The following is an 18,444-nucleotide window of genomic DNA, read 5'->3' on the forward strand; positions in this document are numbered from 1 at the left end:
CCTTCCATCAAAATTATGTCTGTCATCCGCCCAGCTGATGTAAGCACCCGACCTTAATTTGTGTGTTTGAATGACGCCCTCGTAATATGTGGGATTAGCCAGCAACACATATCATATGAGTTAATTATAATGGTTCAGCAGGTGACACAAGTGAGACATTGACGGAAATTATTTCATCTTTGTTTAACCCATTCACTCCGATGACGTAATCAGACTGGAGGGGATAAATGTAGCCCCCCCTCCTCTCTCTCTCTCTCTCTCTCTCTCTCTCTCTCTCTCTCTCTCTCTCTCTCTCTCTCTTTCTCTTCAATACGAGACTTCTTTCCTAAGCTCAGTAAAACTGTCAGATAGTAAGAATACTCGTATAATGAAAAAGTCATCGGATTGAAGGGTTAATATTAAAGGATATGCTGCACTTATTCCTCATTTTCTGTTACAAATATACTGTACCTTTATGTCAGCGTCAGCCTCACACCACCGCCCACAATAAATCTATCGTCGCATGGGGGAAGAAGTGTGTTAGGGTAGGAAATATGTTTATGGTGGTAATAACAGGCTGACGCCTCAAGGTTCAACCAATCACGACTCGGCATATACTGTAAAGCAGTGGGTGTAACCTAGGGCTGCAGTTTTATGGCCAACGAGGCTCTGTAGCATCTCTACCCTTGCATTTTTTTTTTTCGTTTCTTCGCGGAAGCGAGAACACTATTAAAGAGGTAATAGTACGTGGACGCCTAGACAGAGCACATCACCATAACTGTGTAATATTAGAGACTATTTGTACCTAAGCCATCGTTTGAAAGCTTTTGAAACAGTAATACTTTTAACATGCGAACTTTTCATAGAATGCCTCACCAAATAACTGAAAACATCCAAATCTCGCAACTTAGCACCAAACGGCATCAAAAGTGTGTTATTTCGGATACCACAAGCTCAAACTCGTCTTCGGCTATACTCCCTCGGTGTCAACCCCCACCCACCTATTTTCCCATAGGGTCTGTTCATGAATACAATTTTTTTTTTCCCTTGGGTATATTTCCGCCCATGGACATCTATCTATCTATCTATTGCCAGACGCCTTAATCCCATACAGGGTGGTCACAAGCAAATCGCCTCCACGTCACCCTTCTCCCCCGCCATTTCACTACCCTGCTCCCAATTCACATATTTTCCCATATTAACCTATCTTCCCAATAGTGCTGCATTTGTTTTGGGATATTTTCCAGATGGACCTATTCTTCACGTGGATCTATTTTTTTTCTGTGGACTTATTTTTCCACGTGGATCAATTTTTTTCCTATGGACTTATTTTTCCACATGGATCTATTTTTTTTCCTGTCGACTTATTTTTCCACGTGGATCTATTTTTTTCCTATGGACTTATTTTTCCATATGGATCTATTTTTTTTTTTTTTCTTGTGGACTTAATTTTCCACGTGGATCTATTTTCCTCACAGACCTATTTTGCCCATGGACCCACTTCCCTAAGAGACTTTATTTTCCCCCAAAGATTTTTTTATCTCATTAACTTATTTTCTCTGTGGACCTTTTTTCCACCATGGATCTGTTATTCCCATTGACCTATTTTTCCTTCCCCGGACTTACTTCTCTTGGATGGGTTCTTTTTGGACTTATTTTCACCACTGGACTTATTCACCACAGGACTTATTTTCACCACTGGACTTATTTTCACCACTGGACTTATTTTCACCACTGGACTTATTTCAACACTGGACTTATTTTCACCACTGGACTTATTATCACCACTGGACTTATTATCACCACTGGACTTATTATCACCACTGGACTTATTTTCACCACTGGACTTATTTTCACCACTGGACTTATTTTCACCACAGGACTTATTTTCACCATTGAACTTATTTTCACCATTGGACTTATTTTCACCACAGGACTTCTCCCTTGGGCCTACTTCCCCATCTATGACCACCCCATGTGGAAATACAGAATCCATACCTGGCCCTATTGTCTCCTATGAACCTGATACCTTCATAAGCTTATTTTTAATAATCGGACCTATTTGCTTACTTATCCAAGGACTGTTACCCATGGACCCACTTTCCCACATGGACTTACTCCAATCATGGACCTATTCAACCCATGGACCTAAATATCATGGCTCTGCTTTCCCTACACCACCCAGTCCACCTCAACCATCCACCCATTTATCCATCCCACCCCACTCTACCCCACCCCGTATCCTCACCCAACCTACCCCACTCCCCCCATCCCACCCACCTCACCTCTCCCACAGTTCCCACCCCACCCATCCACCCACTTCATGCCTCACACACTACTCACCCCACCCACCGCACTCACCCTGCATACCTTATTCTGCCCACCCACCCCATCCGCCCTGCCACCCACTCAACACTTTCACCCTGTCCGGCTCACTTCTATGCCAGCCCACCCCACCCAATTGTCCACCAACCTACACACCTGGCCACCAAACACAAACATAATGACTTACACGCTTTTGCTCGCGCGCACTCAGAGGTACATCTTTCTTTATTGTATAAAACTGCAGCGGTTTGACACATGTCGTTGGAAAGCTTTATAAAGCACACACACACACTAGGTATTACTTAAGATTTTTTTTCCCTCAAAATTCACAACCATATGACTGAAAAAAGCCAAACTGAGCACCAAACAGCGCCAAAACGGTGTTGTTTCCAAAACTGTTACAGCGGACCTGAGCACATCGTTGGAAAACTTATGGAGGAGTAAAGAGGTGTTTCTGAAATGGCTTTTCTCAAAATACCCGTTATACTGCTGAAAAAAAAAAATCCCAAATAAACGCAAAAATTGAGCCAAGTGTGTGATATACCATGCCTTGGGGGGAGAGTCCCAAGCCTCTAAACTGACAGGATCCACATTTTGATGTATCATTTCAAAGTGAGCATTAACATCAGGCAAGTGGAATGGCACATTTCTTCTTTTATATAAACTAATATTAGCAACCTTGTTCACTTGCATGCATTCCACATAGTTTTTTATATACCATTTGTAGTACCATTCTGATATTGACTCAGTTTGCATAAGCAACAAACGATAGAATATTAATGAACGAACTGCAGAAATTAAATGGTAAGGAAGAGGTGCTTGTGTTCCACCTCAGCCATGGGGAATATGACAAGTAGCATCATCATGTTAATATAAATGTACAACAGGCTTCTCTGGCCACCAGCTAGGAGCCGAATTGGGCGTTGAAGTGGGTGGCGTTGGCATGGGTGTCTGTACTGAAGGTTTCAGCGCTGAAGAACGGTATAGTTTGGTTGACGCAGGCGGTGTAGCAGTGGTGGGCTGGAGTGGTGGGTGTAGGTGCGGGTTGGGTGAGGGGGGTAAAATACCTCCACAGCAACACACCTGCACCCCACACACCTGCCTCAACGGGGGACGATGTCTACACACTCACTCTGGTCCAAGGTTAGTTGCCAGATTTAAAGTTAAGTGTATCATTTTACTTAACTAATCTTATCTTCCCATGGTTTTTCTACAGCATTTTTTTTTTTTAACCCCATAAACCCGATGAAGTACATTATTTTGTTTTAATATCCTGATGGTTTTAAGCTTCTGAGAATCCAATCGTAACGAAAAAATAATGAAGGCAATGTTTAATTTCTTCATTTTAAAAGCTCTCCTTATCTATATAACAATGTCTGTTGCAGTCAAGAATGAAATACAAATGCGTTATTGGGTTGAAGAGGTTATTATTATCTCAGCAGGAGAATGTGACGGCTGAGAGGTGCTTGCATGATGAGTTTTAATACTTATAGCACATTGACATACTGAGACTTTGTTGTGGTATGAAAATAAGAATTCACCAGCAGTGGAAATGGGATAATCAAGGAATGTACGTATAGTGTGAAGAGTGGATAGAAAAGGAATAGGCCTAATGTGACTCGTCAAAGATAAGGTACAGAAATCTGTGAACATCAAAGTTCAGGAAGAGTCTGTTTAGATGGTATGGTCATGTGGTGAGAGTTGATGTGAACAGGGTGGAGGAAAGGGTGCACCTAGCGAGTCTGAAGGTGAGAAGAGGCGTGATTGGCCACGAAGGTGAATATATACAAGTTTAACAGTATTAAGAGGTTCCAGAATGATTTCAATATTTTCGTTATTAATGAACCATTTCAACTGGCGCAAACGTTTTCAAGTTACGCCCCATGCATTTGACTTTTCAAGGTCACTCAAGGTCAAAGGTCATGCAGCCAAATGAAAGCCCATATGAGACTTCCTATATCTTGGTAATAGTAAATAATCTTCAACGAGTTTCGAGCCATAGCCCCTTGAATATCTGTGACCTTGAGTTTGACCTTTCAAGGTCACTTACAGTCAAAGGCCAAGGTACCAATTAATAATCCATACGGCATTGCTTATATGTTGATAATAGTAAATATCTCTCTATCTTCAACCAGTTTCGAGTAACAGCCCCCTGAATATCCGTGACCTTGAGTTTAACTTTTCAGGGTCATTAGAGGTCAAAGGTCTAGGTGCCAAGTTAAAGCCCATATTACGAGTTCCTGTATGTTCATAATAGTAAATATCTCTAACCGTTTTCAAGTTATAGCCTTCTGAACATCAGTGACCTTGATTTTGACCTTTCAGGGTCACTCATTTACCTCAAAATTTAATCACTTTCTTTGAGGACCGGTGTCCACATATCCTGAAAGTTTCCTATAACCTCATTCAGCCGTTTTTCCGCAATGTTGCCAACAAACAAACAAACAAGACCAAAAACAAATCCTCGTCGGAATCGGTCCGGGCGAGGTAAAAATACATAGTTATCAAGTACGGCATGATCACTGGATGAGTGTAATTCACTCGGCGCTAGGCTGGGGAAAGGGCAGCATTTCGTCTCTAGCCTGTCTTTAAATTCAAGTATCGAACATTTTCTTAAATGCAGAACATGATTCACATAGACTGACCTTTGTATGTACGGATGTACGGAGTTTTGCTTAATTACATTCAGTAATATTTGATACATTGGCCGTATTCTGAATCCTCAGAGCGTGAATCGCCCTATACATGGTGAATGAGTGTGTGTGAGATACGGTGGATCGAGCTGATTAAAGACATTTTCTACAAAACTTCTTTTTTCTATCCCGATAGTCGTCGGACTGACAGGCAAATAGGTAATTATAAAACACATGCTTGGAATGGTGTACCTGCGATTCAGGGGGCCTGAATGGTGAGTGAGAGTGCGGTCCATTTACTCGTAATTGATCAGACTTTTGCTAGCATCTCTAATCTTTTAAAGGAGAGGGAAATCTAGATGGTACTGATAACAGTCATGATGAAACTTCACACCCAATTTACACGAGCTATTATAGCATCTTCATTGACGTCACTCCAGTTTACAAATAATTTTCCAGGTAAAGGACATTTTTTTTTTTTTTTTTGGAGGGAAGGGTGGGGAGAAGGCTACCGCAAGACCATTATATTCTGCTTACCAACAGGCCACTAAATTTCACAGAGAAAATCCCTGTCAGGGAAGGGTTGATGTAACTTAACAAATAAAGAGCACAATAATGCCCTTTTTATCTGCTTTTATGTCGCCTCAGCACAAACAGTTATCCGAAAAAAAGTGGTGCTGTTATAAAAATCAGTGCTCAGGAAATTGCATGGAATTATAATCTGTCATATCACTAACCTTGGTGAATTACAACATGCAAATGGGAAACATTGCTTTTAAGGGTTAGTTGTGTCTTTAGGTTCAGATTGTGAGATATTATAGTTTTGCATCCTCTCTGTAAGGGCTGTAGTAAAATTAAGTTGGTTATTCTTTGCATTTACTTTTGTCTCTTCTCATGAAAACACACACACACACACACACACACACACACACACACACACACACACACACACACACACACACACACACACAACACAATTAAATGAGAGTGAATATTGAAGTGACAAAAAAAAAAAAAAAAAAAAAAAACTGTGGGAACAGTTACTTTTTATTGTGACTTGTATTTTGTATAACATCTTTCGTAAATAATTCCCCAGATGTCTGTGCCCGCATGGAACAAGCGGGACGCGTTGTAAAGTCCTCACAAGACACTTCCAGGGATCGAAACCGGGTGGGGGCAAAGCCAGCTGGGCCTGGGTAGACCCGCCCCCAGCAGGCCCTCGGACACATATTTCCTTCGACTTCTTAACTGGCTCACATGACGCCACCCTCATCTATTCCGGCCCCGACCACTTGGTGTCTGGTGTTGGAGAGGGGTTGAGCAGTGTGGTGGCTGTGGAGCTGGTGCGGGGGCGACCCTCCCTTGTGCTAGTGGTGGAGGAGGGTCCTGTTGCTGTTACTTTGAATACTTCACACCTGGCCGATCTCTCCTGGCACACACTCCACTTTTTATGGAACGGAAAGGTGAGGGTTAGGTTTCTCGTATCTCGTGCTCTCTCTCTCTCTCTCTCTCTCTCTCTCTCTCTCTCTCTCTCTCTCTCTCTCTCTCTCTCTATATATATATATATATATATATATATATATATATATATATATATATATATATATATCATCTCATCGCATCAGCCGTTTGAATGTCCACTGCAGGACCGGCCTATCCCTATCGAAGTGGAGACGATACAGCCAATGTATCTCTACCAAGTGGCTTAGGCTATCTAGTAGAGATTGTATGTAGGGTGAGAAGTGCTTGTAAGTGTAATTGTTGTGTTGGAATGGCTGTGGATGTGTGTGTAGTCTGTGAACCAAGTGTAATCGGCCCGCGCAAGCCGTCTGGGTGCAAGCATACTTTATAGTATGTGACACTGGTTCAACCACAGCACCCATATATACAGTTTATATATATATATATATATATATATATATATATATATATATGTGTGTGTGTGTGTGTGTGTGTGTGTGTGTGTGTGTAACTACCTGAATTTATTTACTTATATAAATGTATAATTGCCCTATGCGGTAGGTATGCTTGATATTGCTATATATGTTTATCATTAAAGTCATGAAGAGCGTTTGGGAATGTAAAATTAGGGGGAGACTGGATGTTATTGAGATACAGTGTGATATCAGAGCCAGAGGAGGCACGTCGTACGTAATATTTATTTCTAGGCATCTCCGGGAAGACCTTTTAGGTAGAAAAGAAAGCTTTACTTTTTGTTGGCTATGAGAAACGTTTCACTATGATTGCCTATTAACCTAGGCAATGAGGAAACTGAACACTGAAGGCTTGTTCGTCACAGCAGTAATGGAGTGATGGTACAGTGGGCAGTGAGGAAGTGGGATACTGAGGAGTATCTTGTTAAGGTAGTAATACAATGTACACACTGTTAAATAAATATCTTTACAACTCTTGTGCGAAACAATATGACAACAAACAAGAGGCTTGATAAAAGTTCCCTGAGGCATTCCTCACATTTTTATCCATGCATGATTTGGGTGCCATTCTGAAGTATGGCAGTAGGAGTTAATACTGCCACAGTGACGCAAACACATTACTTTAATAAATATACAGTACAGTAGTAGCAGTAGTTGTTCCCTAGGGAGTCTGGCTGAACAGCCCCGAGTCCATAAGGAAAGCCACAGTCGGAACTGAGCATTCCCACAGAGCTCTCAAGGAGTGTATGTTGTGTTGTTGGCGCTGGCAATTGTGTCAATGCAGTCTTCCATAATGTGCTTAAAAGTATGAGGTGCTGTGTTGCATTCTGGACAGGCATCAGCGACGGTGTTATCCAGCCTCTTCTGATAACTCAAGTGGGCTGGATGATGCCCACATCTCCGCTTGGCCAGGCGGACCCTGTCCTTGCGAGGGAGGCAGGGTTCATAAGAGTGAATATCAAGAAGCCGTGCATGGAGCTGTGTGTTATAATCAGTGAGTGAATGGAGCGGTGAGTGATTTGAGCATGGATATGGCTCTGGAAGCTGGTTTGAGGCGGGTGAGTGGGGAGAGATGACTATTTGTGTATGATATCGTGTGCTGGGTGTTGTTTTGATGTTCCTTGGTGTGTGTGTATGTGCTGCCGTGTAGTGTAGTGGATGGTGTGCGTTTGTGGAGGCTGAGGCAAGAATTTGTGTGCCTCTCATGTCTAGATGATCCTTGACTTTGAGGACTTGGTTTCCTGGTGTAGGTGGTCTGTAGGTGTAGTAGCTCTGCAGCCTTTGATTATTTTTAGGGCCTTCTTCTGTCTTGTCTGTAGGGTGCTGCAGTGTGTTTCAGTGAGGTTAGAAGCCCAAGCAGGGCTTGCATAATTATTCATCACGGAACGTATAATTTTTCTGTTTGTATACTGTGGTGTCTGGTTTCTTTGTTGTTCCCGAATGTTATATGGGCAAGTGACCTTAGGGCGTTGAGTCCTGGTGTTAATTTGTTTTTAATGTTTGTGATGTGTTGTTTAAATGACACTGATGTATTGTATGTTACACCAAGGATTTTGTGTGTGTGTGTGTGTGTGTGTGTGTGTGTGTGTGTGTGTGTGTGTGTGTGTGTGTGTGTGTGTGTGGTAGGGGAGTATTGTTTATGGTGAGGGGTGGAATGTGACTAAGTTCTGCTGTCCAGTTTGTGTGAAGGGTCATTGTGGATTTGGCTGGGGCTCTTGTGAGTCTGTTTGTGGTGATGCATTTGTGCAGTGTGTTGAAGCAAGGCTGGAGGATGTGTGTGGCCGTGTTTGTTTTTTCATGTGTATATGTAAATGTTATGTTGTCTGCATAGGAAGCTGTGTGTATTTGTGGTGTGTGGGGTGTAAGTATATCGGGCATATATAGGTTAAAGACTGTAGGGAACAACACAGATCCTTGTGGAACGCCGTTTGTGAAGTTTCTGATGTTCGATGACTGACCAGCAAATGTTATCTGTGCACATCTACCTACTATATAGTTTGCCAGCCATCTTTTGTGTTATTTGTGCATGTTTGTGTTGAATATTTTGTTTGTGAGGCTGTGGCAGGGGATGGCATCAAAAGCTTTGCTAATGTCTAGTGTGATTAGGAGTGTTCTGTGTGGTGGCCTAGCTGAATTGATGTCATCAAAAACTCCGTGTAAGGTCTGTAAGAAGAGTGTTTGTGGAGTGTAGCGGCCTAAAACCATGTTGTGATGGGGCTAGGGGGATGTGGTGTTATTAATTGTAATACCAGTCGTTCAGTGACTTTGAAGGCGGTGCAGAGGAGTGTGATGGGTCGGTGCGAGGAAGGTAACGTGAGTTCTTTTATGGGTTTGGCGATATGATGATAGTACCATGCTTCCAGATATTGGGTATTATGGTGTGTGGGTAGCTGTAGTTTGGTATGTTGGTGAGTACTTGTATGCATTGTGGTCCAAGATGTTCAAGGTGCAGGTTCCTTATGTTGTCTGGACCACAGGCGGATGAGTGCTTAAGGTGTCTAATGATGTGCATCGTCTGGTTGTAAGTGAAGGGTTCGAAGTCTGTGTCTGTGGGGCTCTGTTTCTTTGTCGGTTGACACGTCGGTCGTCGCGATGAGAGTTTAGATGACTGACGTGTGAAAAGTGATTGATGAGAGTGTTTGCTGGTTGTTTGTTTGAGGGTATGGTGTCTGTTGTTGTGTTGGCAGCGTGTGATTATGTAGTGTCGCTGTTGGACAGCGTGATGTTGTTTGGTGTTTTGTAGAGTTTGCCGGTGTTTGCTTTGTGATCAAGTGTTTGGAGATAATTATTCCAATATATTGTTTGCTGCTTTGATAGTGTATATTTGAGTGTTGAGTCCTTGTATTTGTTGTACGGTGACTTGTGTATGGGGTGTTGGGGAGTGTTGTATGTGTTGCGTTGACTGACGAGGCCTTGAATTTGTGGTGTGAACTTGAGGTTGTGTCTCTTTCTGTTGCCTCTAGGGATGTGGCTTTTGTATGCATTTTGAGTAAATGTATTAAAAGTGTGCCCAGCAGTGATGATGTTTGTGACGGGTGTACTGTTTTATGTTTCAAAGTGTTGTTCTGTTTCATTTGTAAAGGCCTCCCAGTTGGCTTTCTTATAATTAGTGTATGTGTGTCTGTGGTCGGATGGGATGATTCTGGTTTTGGTAGTGATGATGACTGGGAGGTGGCCAGAGCCAAAGACTTTGACCACTCTCACGGATGTTGTAGGGGCGAGGTTTGGGGAGCAAAAGGTGATGTGTGAAAGAGGATGATGGGAGGAAGAGGACTTAGTGTGAGATATTGGTATGTTGAAGGAGACTGTTGAGGATGAAAAGATTATCTGTTTGGGATTGTAGTACCAGTCCTCTGTCTGTGTCAAGGTCGTTGACATGCCAAGCTGACGCCTTTGTGCTGAAATCACCACCCAGGATGATGTTGGGTATGTTAGTGATGTGGTGTATTTGAGGAGTGTAATTGTATGATACTGTGTTGAGTGATTTATTGCCAGTGCGTATTTTAATTTATTGTATTTCTGTTGTGGTGTCATGTTGGGGAAGAAATGATTGTGTGTGTGTGTGTACTAGACTCGATTTTTTTTTTCCAGCTGATGATCCACTTTCTTGAATGTGGCACCTGTGCACTCCTGCCGTGTGATTGGTTGAAGTGAATGTGTCCGAATTTGCCGGTTAACCATAATAAACATTTTAATGTCAGCTTCAGTTTCATACCTGATGCATCATATTTACAAAAACAGTTGTACCTTGTATTCCAATTCTCATAAATGCTGTTTTGCAGTGTCATTGTACTATGGAAAACGACATGAAACGAGTATGTATCTTTGCTTCACCCAAACAGACAATGAATTTGAAGAAGGTGAATTTGAAGTGAAATATTTATTGTTGTAAAAGGTATAGAGTTGTTGCATCTCCTTATATTTTTTAAAAAATGAACAAATAAAAGGTTTCTTAATACTTAGGCACTTGTTACATTAGACAATAGTACCATTCTAAGTAAATTAGCGGTTTTGTCAGTGGTTAAGTGGTTACATTAGACAATAGTACCATTCTAAATAATTTAGTGGTTTTGTCAGTGGTTAAGTGGTGGAAGTGGGGAGATGAATGGAACAGCCGCTACATCTACCTTCAATTGTCTACACTACACTACATGCACATAAGATTTCACACCTTCTATTCCCACTATCTTTAGCAATGGCCGCTGCAATATTAATTTCTAATGAAGTGGTACCTCGGATTGCCACCACCGGCAGGGTAGGGCTGGCAGCACAGGGTCCTCTTGGTCGCCATCAAGCGACTGTGCCGACAGCAACTAGTGCAATTTCAGGTCATGCTCGTCAGCGGAGAAGTGAAAGTGCTGCCTTATTCTTCACCAACATCCGTGGTCTTAGTACCAATTTAAATTCAGTTCATTTTTTCCTACAGTCCATATCCCCTCTGGCCCTATTCCTCACAGAACCACAAATCTCACCCTCTACTGAAATATCCCCATTTTGTTTTCCCGGTTACCGTTTCTTCACAAACTTCCGCAACAAGGGCGGCGCCTGTTGTTATATCAAATATCAGTTTGCAGTTGACACCATTTTAAACTTTACTTCATCCAGTTTTGATTACTCATTGTATAAACTAAATTGTCAAAATATTACCAAATATATCTGTGTAGTCTATCGCTCCCCCAGTGCTTCTTTGGAATTCAGTGTATTTGATTCCATATCCACACAGTTGAGAAACCTTAACTTTTCCCTTAGCACAGAAATTACCATTTTGGGTGAGTTTAACATACATAATGTTGAATGGTTATTGCATTCTGCCAGGACTGACGATGCTGGTCTAGAATGCAAGCTGTTTGCAGAATCATTTAATCTCACGCAGCTAGTTAAGCAATCAACCAGAATACCAGATAATCTTGACTATAATGCCCATCTCTTGGATCTATTCCTGACAAATAATCCAGATCAATACAGGATAGAGGTACTGTCCCCAATTGGATCCTCTGACCACAATCTCATCAAAGCCCCATTAGTTAACCCCCCCAAACCTCCCCGTTCTGAACCTGTCAGGGTGACCCCATGGCACTTTGATAGGGCAAACTGGGATGGATTTAGAGATTATCTTGCTGACATTCCATGGCAGTCTTTCTTCTCTAGGAATGCCAATTCCACCCAGTCCTACATTTGCGACTTAATACTAGCTGGTATGGATTTATTCATACCAAGTCAACAGTTCACTAAAAGATTGAACTCTCAAAAATGGCTTGATAGCACCTGTGCCAGAGCAACAGGCCAAAAGTCATTAGCATACAACTCTTACTTAAAATAAAAAACATCTGAATCACTCTCTCAATTTAAAATTACTAGAAACCATGCAAAAGCTGTAATAAATCTCGCAAAATCAAACTTTCTTCAAAATCAAGCATCAAAAGTACTTAACAACCCTAGTAACAATAGAATATTCTGGTCAACTCCTCAGTTCTTTCAGTAGTAACTTCAGCAAGTCATCATCCATTCCCCCAGTAAAATCTTCAGATGGCAACATTACAAAATGACCCGTGTGGGAAAGCAGATATCTTTGTCAGAACATTTGCCAGAAATTCTACCATAGAGGAAGCCAGCCAGAACGTCCCAGTACTAGAACTTGACTCTCCCGAAAATGCCCCACTTAAAGTACAGAAAAGATACATAAAATCCATCCTAGATATGCCTACCAATAAAGCTCCAGGCCCAGATGGAATTCCGCCAATTGTTTTGAAGAAGTGTTCCCCAGAACTTGCCTCTGTTCTTGCAAGATTATTCAGACTATGCACACGTACTTCTTCTTTCCCTGATTAATGGAAAGAAGCCAATATCCACCCAATTCCAAAGAAAAGAAGTTCCTCTGACCCCTCTGATTACAGACTAATAGCTGTCACTTCTTCTCTTGGTGGGGTATTCGAAACTTTACTTAATAAGCACATTGTTAAACATCTTGAATCCAACAACGTAATTAGCGACAGACAGTATGGTTTTCGCCACGAAAGATCCACCATTGACATGCTCAGTCTCCTGACTCATACCATCCATCAATCAATCCACCTACATGGAGAAACTCATCCAGTAGCCTTTGATATTTCTAAAGCTTTCAACAGAGTATGGCACCATTCCCTGTTGTCTAATCTCCCTTGCCATGGGCTAAAGTCTTTTGTTCCTTTGATTTCCTCATATCTCAACGACAGAAAAATAAGAGTAAAAATAGATGATGTACATTCCAATTTCCACTCAATTAACGCTGGCGTGCTGCAGGGATCGGTTCTGGCACCAACCCTGTTCCTGGTTCATATTAACGATCTCTTATCTGTCATCCACAATCCCATCCATTCATACGCAGATGACTCAACACTTCATAGTTCATTCACACTCAGACACCCGTTTACAAAGTCTGATATTTCTAACTCTCAACTTAGTACGGCCATCTCCATAAATCAAGACTTATCTACAATCAGTGAATGGGGACAAAACAACCTTGTCTCATTTAATGCTAGTAAAACTAAATATATACAATTTACTAATAGACAGGCATTCCCAGATTCGTATACTACCTTCAGTGGTACAAATATTCTCATCTCCAAAAGTATTGAAATCCTCGGTGTCTCACTTAACATGCTCTCAGCTGGACCTCTCATGTCAGATCGCTTGCTAAAACCGCCTCAAAGAAGCTTGAATTATTGTACAGATTCCGTAACTTCTTCACTGATGAGCAGTTAGCTATAATTTATACAAGTCATGTGCGCTCTCAGCTTGAATACTGCTCACCCTTGTGGAATGGATGTGGAAAGGTTGCATTAAAACAACTAGACAAAATTCAGAACAAAGCTGTTAGAATTTTTAATAATCCTGTTGCCTCCCTTGCATTATTTTACAGATATTTTTATAGCAAATGCTCAGACGAAGTTGCGTCCACTGTGCCACCTCTCCATGCCTTCCTTCTTGCTACACGGGCATCTGGTAGCGCTCATGACTGGAATGTCACTCAGCCATATTACAGAACTTCTGCCTGTCAGAAGTCTTTCATTCCCCGAACTGCATCTCTCTGGAACACACTTCCCCAGAATTGTTTCCCTCCAAACTTCAACCTGCAGCTGTTCAAGTCTAACTGTAACAGATACTTTATCAACAGAGGACACCAGCAAACTGGTGTATGGATTAGTTTTTTTTGTTATTCATTTGTTTTTCCTTCCTCTGTTCTGCTATTGAAAATAAAAAAGATAGGGGGGCACGAGAAACGGCCAGGCGGAAAAAACAAATTTTCTCGTCTCGCAAGATATCAGACTTTATTATGGATCACACCTACTCCACTGCTTTGATACCTTCGCCCTTATCATCCGTAGGTATATATATCCATAAGTACTAAAGGTGAATGTAGGGAAGAGTAAAGTGATGGTCTTTGAGAGAGGTGAAATCAGTGAATGTACAGTGAGGTTGGATGGTGAGGAATTGGAAAATGTGAGTACGTTTAAGTACTTGGGTAGTGTGATGAGTAAGGATGGAGGTTTGGAGGGTGAAGTGCTTGAAAGGGTACAGCAGGGAAGAAAGGTTGCTGGTTCCTTGAAAGCAGTGATAAGAAACAGGGAAGTGAGCATGGAAGTGAAAAAGTTACTATATGACAGTATTGTAATACCAACTCTAACGTATGGAAGTGAAGCTTGGGCGTTGTTGGAAGGACACAAGTCAAGAGTGAGAGCAGTGGAAATGAGTTATTTAAGAGAAGCCTGTGGAGTCACATGGAGAGACAGGCTGACGAATGAGGATATAAAGGAGCGTTGTGGTGTGGATGTGGATGTGATAGGAAGCGTTATGAGGAACACACTGAGGTGGTTTGGCCATGTGGAGAGGATGGAGGGTGAAAGACTGACGAAGAGAGTGTATGTGAGTAAGGTGGAGGGGGGAAGAGGGGGGGGGGAGGCCGAGGATGAGATGGAGGGACGGGGTGGAGAGGTATATGAGAGAGGGGTGTGTGAGTTGGGAGCAGGGCAGTGAAATGGCGGGGGACAGGGCGACTTGGAGGCGATTTGTTTGTGGCCACCCCAAACGGGATTGAGGCGTCTGGCAATAGAATAGATAGAAGTACTGTATATATATTTACTTATTTATTAGAGATGCAACAACTCTGTACCTTTTACAACAATGAATATTTCAGTTCAAATTCAGCTTACTCAAATTCATTGTCTGTATTGTAAAATGACAGTGCGAAACAGCATTTATGGGAATTGGAATATAATGTCCAGTTGTTTTTTGTAAATATGATACTTCAGGTATGAAATTGAAGCCGTTATTATAATGTTTATTATGGTTAACCGGCGAATTCGGACACATTCACTCCAACCAGTTACGCGGCAGGACTGCGCAGGTGCCACATTCAGGAAAGTGAAAGAAATCGAGTATAGTATCTGAGAAGTTGACGGATTGGTGTACCAGGGTGATGAGTCCATCGCCACCGCCGTCGGCCCGGCCTTGTCTGGCATACAGTATTAACACATGGTTACTTAAATGAAAACCTGATTCCAAACTCCAGATGTATTAGCTCGTAGGTATGATAAAGGAAGATCGTGTTCCACAGTATTCACGGGTCTCGCAACATTCGTGATATGTATGTAGTATGAATCATAATATAAATATCCAGAATGGGTTATTTTTTAACATACTGCACCAGTACTAATTCCATATTCGCTTTTCCCATTAACTTACATCTGCATGAGAATTCTACAGTTCCCTTGTATGGCACCTCACTCAAATTGACGCTAAAGAATCCTAGCGAGACAGTTGGCTTGTTCAATAAGAAACTCAGTGGGGATCCTGTAAAGGCAAGTGTATTTGAGTAAAATGGAAAAAATAAAAAATAAAAAGATACCCTTACCTTCTGAGATAGAACTTGAGCAATATTCACCCCTCCCCCCTTTTTTAGGGGGAAGGGGTTATGCCATTTTTTCGTAATATCAATTAGTATAATAGTAAAACACTTCTTACTAGAAAAAGGATGTACAACACATTCATTATTTGAAAACACTTCTTCCTCTGCTTCAAATGTACAGCACAGCAGGCGTTTCGATACTTTTTCTTTCCTTTTATATTGTCGACTTTACTGCAGCGCAAATACTGAGAGTGAATGATGTGAGTGATGAATTCTAAGTGAATGTCTAAGTGAATCTGTCTAAACACTTAATCAGAGTTTTGTTCAAAGCATCTAAAATCTGGTTTAATCTGACTTTTCCTTGGCCTTTGGCCTTCGACATATTGTTTTCAATAACAGTGGGTCAACCACCTGGCAGATCGTCAATCCTTCCCCCAGGTTTGGTCCAGAGCAATTCAAAATTATTTTGTTTATTTTGTTCACACAGACAGACAAGTAGAGCTTTCACCTTACCCTGGGACCTTGACTTTATGACTGACTATGGTGGTACCATTCTTAACTGGCGGTTTGGGTGGGGCACGAACCTTTGTACAGTGTTGCCACGTTTTCCATACCTGCGATGCCTCTCTCTCTCTCTCTCTCTCTCTCTCTCTCTCTCTCTCTCTCTCTCTCTCCTGAGGGGAGATGTGCGTCACCCTAGGGAATTTTGTTTCTTTTATGTGTCTTATAAACTTGTGCTTTCATTTCTTTATTTTGTTTTTTATTATATTAATGTTTTACATATGGCGCCAGATGACCTTGGTGTTGCGGCGCCTTGATTTGTTTTCATTGAATTATTCTCGCCCTCCTTCCTTCCCTCCCTTCATCTTTCCCTCAGCTTGACAATGCACTCAACACTGCCCCTGGCCTGCTCTCTCTCTCTCTCTCTCTCTCTCTCTCTCTCTCCTGGGGGGAGATGTACGTCACCCTTGGGAATTTTGTTTCTTTTATGAGTGACATAAACTTGTGCTTTCACTTCTTTATTTTGTTTTTATTATATATAATTATATTTAAAAATATTATTATTTTACATATGGCGCCAGATGACCTCACTATTGTGGCACCATGATTTGTTTTCATTCAATCACTCTCTCCCTCCTTCGTTCCCTCCCTTCCTCCATCTCTCACTCAGCTGCACTCAACACTGCCCCAGGTCTGCCTTCCCCCCCCCCTTTCTCTCTCTCTCTCTCTCTCTCTCTCTCTCTCTCTCTCTCTCTCTCTCTCTCGTCTGTGGTATTTTAGGATACATTTTGGTTATTTTCTTTTACGTTATAATGTACATATTGTAAATTTGACTTTATTTCCACACCACCCAGGAGGTTAAAGTCTTGGTGCGTCTTTTTTTAAAAGGTGTCCCCAAACAGGCCTAGGACAGAGGAAGCTCTGGCCAGGTGGAATTGGGTCTGTGTGAGTGTTGCCGCTCACGAGGGTTTAATGTTTTTTTTTTTTTTACTAAGAAATTGACATATTTTTACTTATATTCCTGCACATTATCTTATAATCATGATTGTGACATTATTACCAACCCCAGAAATACGGTAACAGCCAATAAAAGTGACTACTTTTTTTAAGCAACACTGTAAAATATTTATGCCACGTTTCTGCATTGCCGTATATTTTATGCATAATAAGTTTACTGTTCTTTCATCTATTATAATACACACGTTATCATTATATTCTTATGTGTTTATCTTACTGTGATGCCTATTACATATATCAGAGCCGTTCACATAGCGGGTATGGAACACGTGGCAACACTGTACAGAGGTTCGTGCCCCACCCAAACCGCCACTTATGAATGGTACCACCATAGCTTAAGTTCCCGGCGCCGCCGGGCAAAAATTACTAATACTTCCGGTCAACTCACTTCTCGCACTCTTTTGACCCCGTTCATTATTACTCTCTTACTAACTTCTTCACTTTTTTTTTTTCCTCTATACGTATAACTCTTCTGTCTCTCAACTTTCTCCACGCCACTGTTTCTCATCCACTCACTATATGCTTTCTTCTTTTGCGCCACAGCCTGTCTCACCTCTTCATTCCACCATGCTGTTCCTTGCACTCCCTTTTGTCTTCTCTTCACTCGACGCTCCACCTCACATGCCGCACAGATTTCTTCTGTGAATATCTTGCACACACCTTCCACGTTTCCCAGTCGCACTACTGATTTTTTCATACCAAACCGTCGCTTATATCGACTTTATCGAGAACTTCTTCGACGAATTTCAAACATTTACGTGCTTCAGCCCCGTAAGTCACCTTGAACTTTGCAGGGTCAACGGTGGTAGTTTTCCTTCCGGTCAATTCACTTCTCTCACTCTTTTTGACCAGAACATATCACCCCGTTCTTTATTCGTCCCTTCTCCCATACTCTACCCCCAAAACAGCCAAGGTACTCCTTCAAAATAGCCAAGATCTTGGCCAAAAACAGCCAAATTTGGGCCATTTTGACCATAGATTTAACCACAAGATTGGTTACTCTTACTACTTTGCCCCCCTCCCTCACACCATCGATCTTTTTGGTCTGAAAACCTTCCTTGGGTCATAAGGATTCCAGGTATGTAGGTTAAGGTGAGGTAAAATGAAAATTGAGGGAGTAGTTCGTGAATGAACAAACAGGCAGACAGAAGGTCCCCTTTATAAAGTAGAT

At 41.7% G+C, this 18,444-nt stretch overlaps 1 protein-coding gene across 1 annotated transcript in view; it reads left to right on the forward strand.

Moving 5' to 3' along the window:
* The window catches only part of LOC145391144 (putative neural-cadherin 2), a 252,951-nt gene that overhangs the window by 204,271 nt on the left and 30,236 nt on the right, over positions 1-18,444 (forward strand). Inside the window, exons 22-23 of the mRNA XM_080265824.1 lie at positions 3,209-3,447; positions 6,034-6,400. Of these exons, the coding sequence (XP_080121950.1) occupies positions 3,209-3,447; positions 6,034-6,400 (606 nt within the window). The remainder of the gene's footprint in view (positions 1-3,208; positions 3,448-6,033; positions 6,401-18,444) is intronic.

Source organism: Coenobita brevimanus, chromosome 17 (genome assembly GCF_032717465.1).
Source record: "Coenobita brevimanus isolate Jiangsu-jjx chromosome 17, ASM3271746v2, whole genome shotgun sequence".
Classification (NCBI taxonomy): domain Eukaryota; kingdom Metazoa; phylum Arthropoda; class Malacostraca; order Decapoda; family Coenobitidae; genus Coenobita; species Coenobita brevimanus.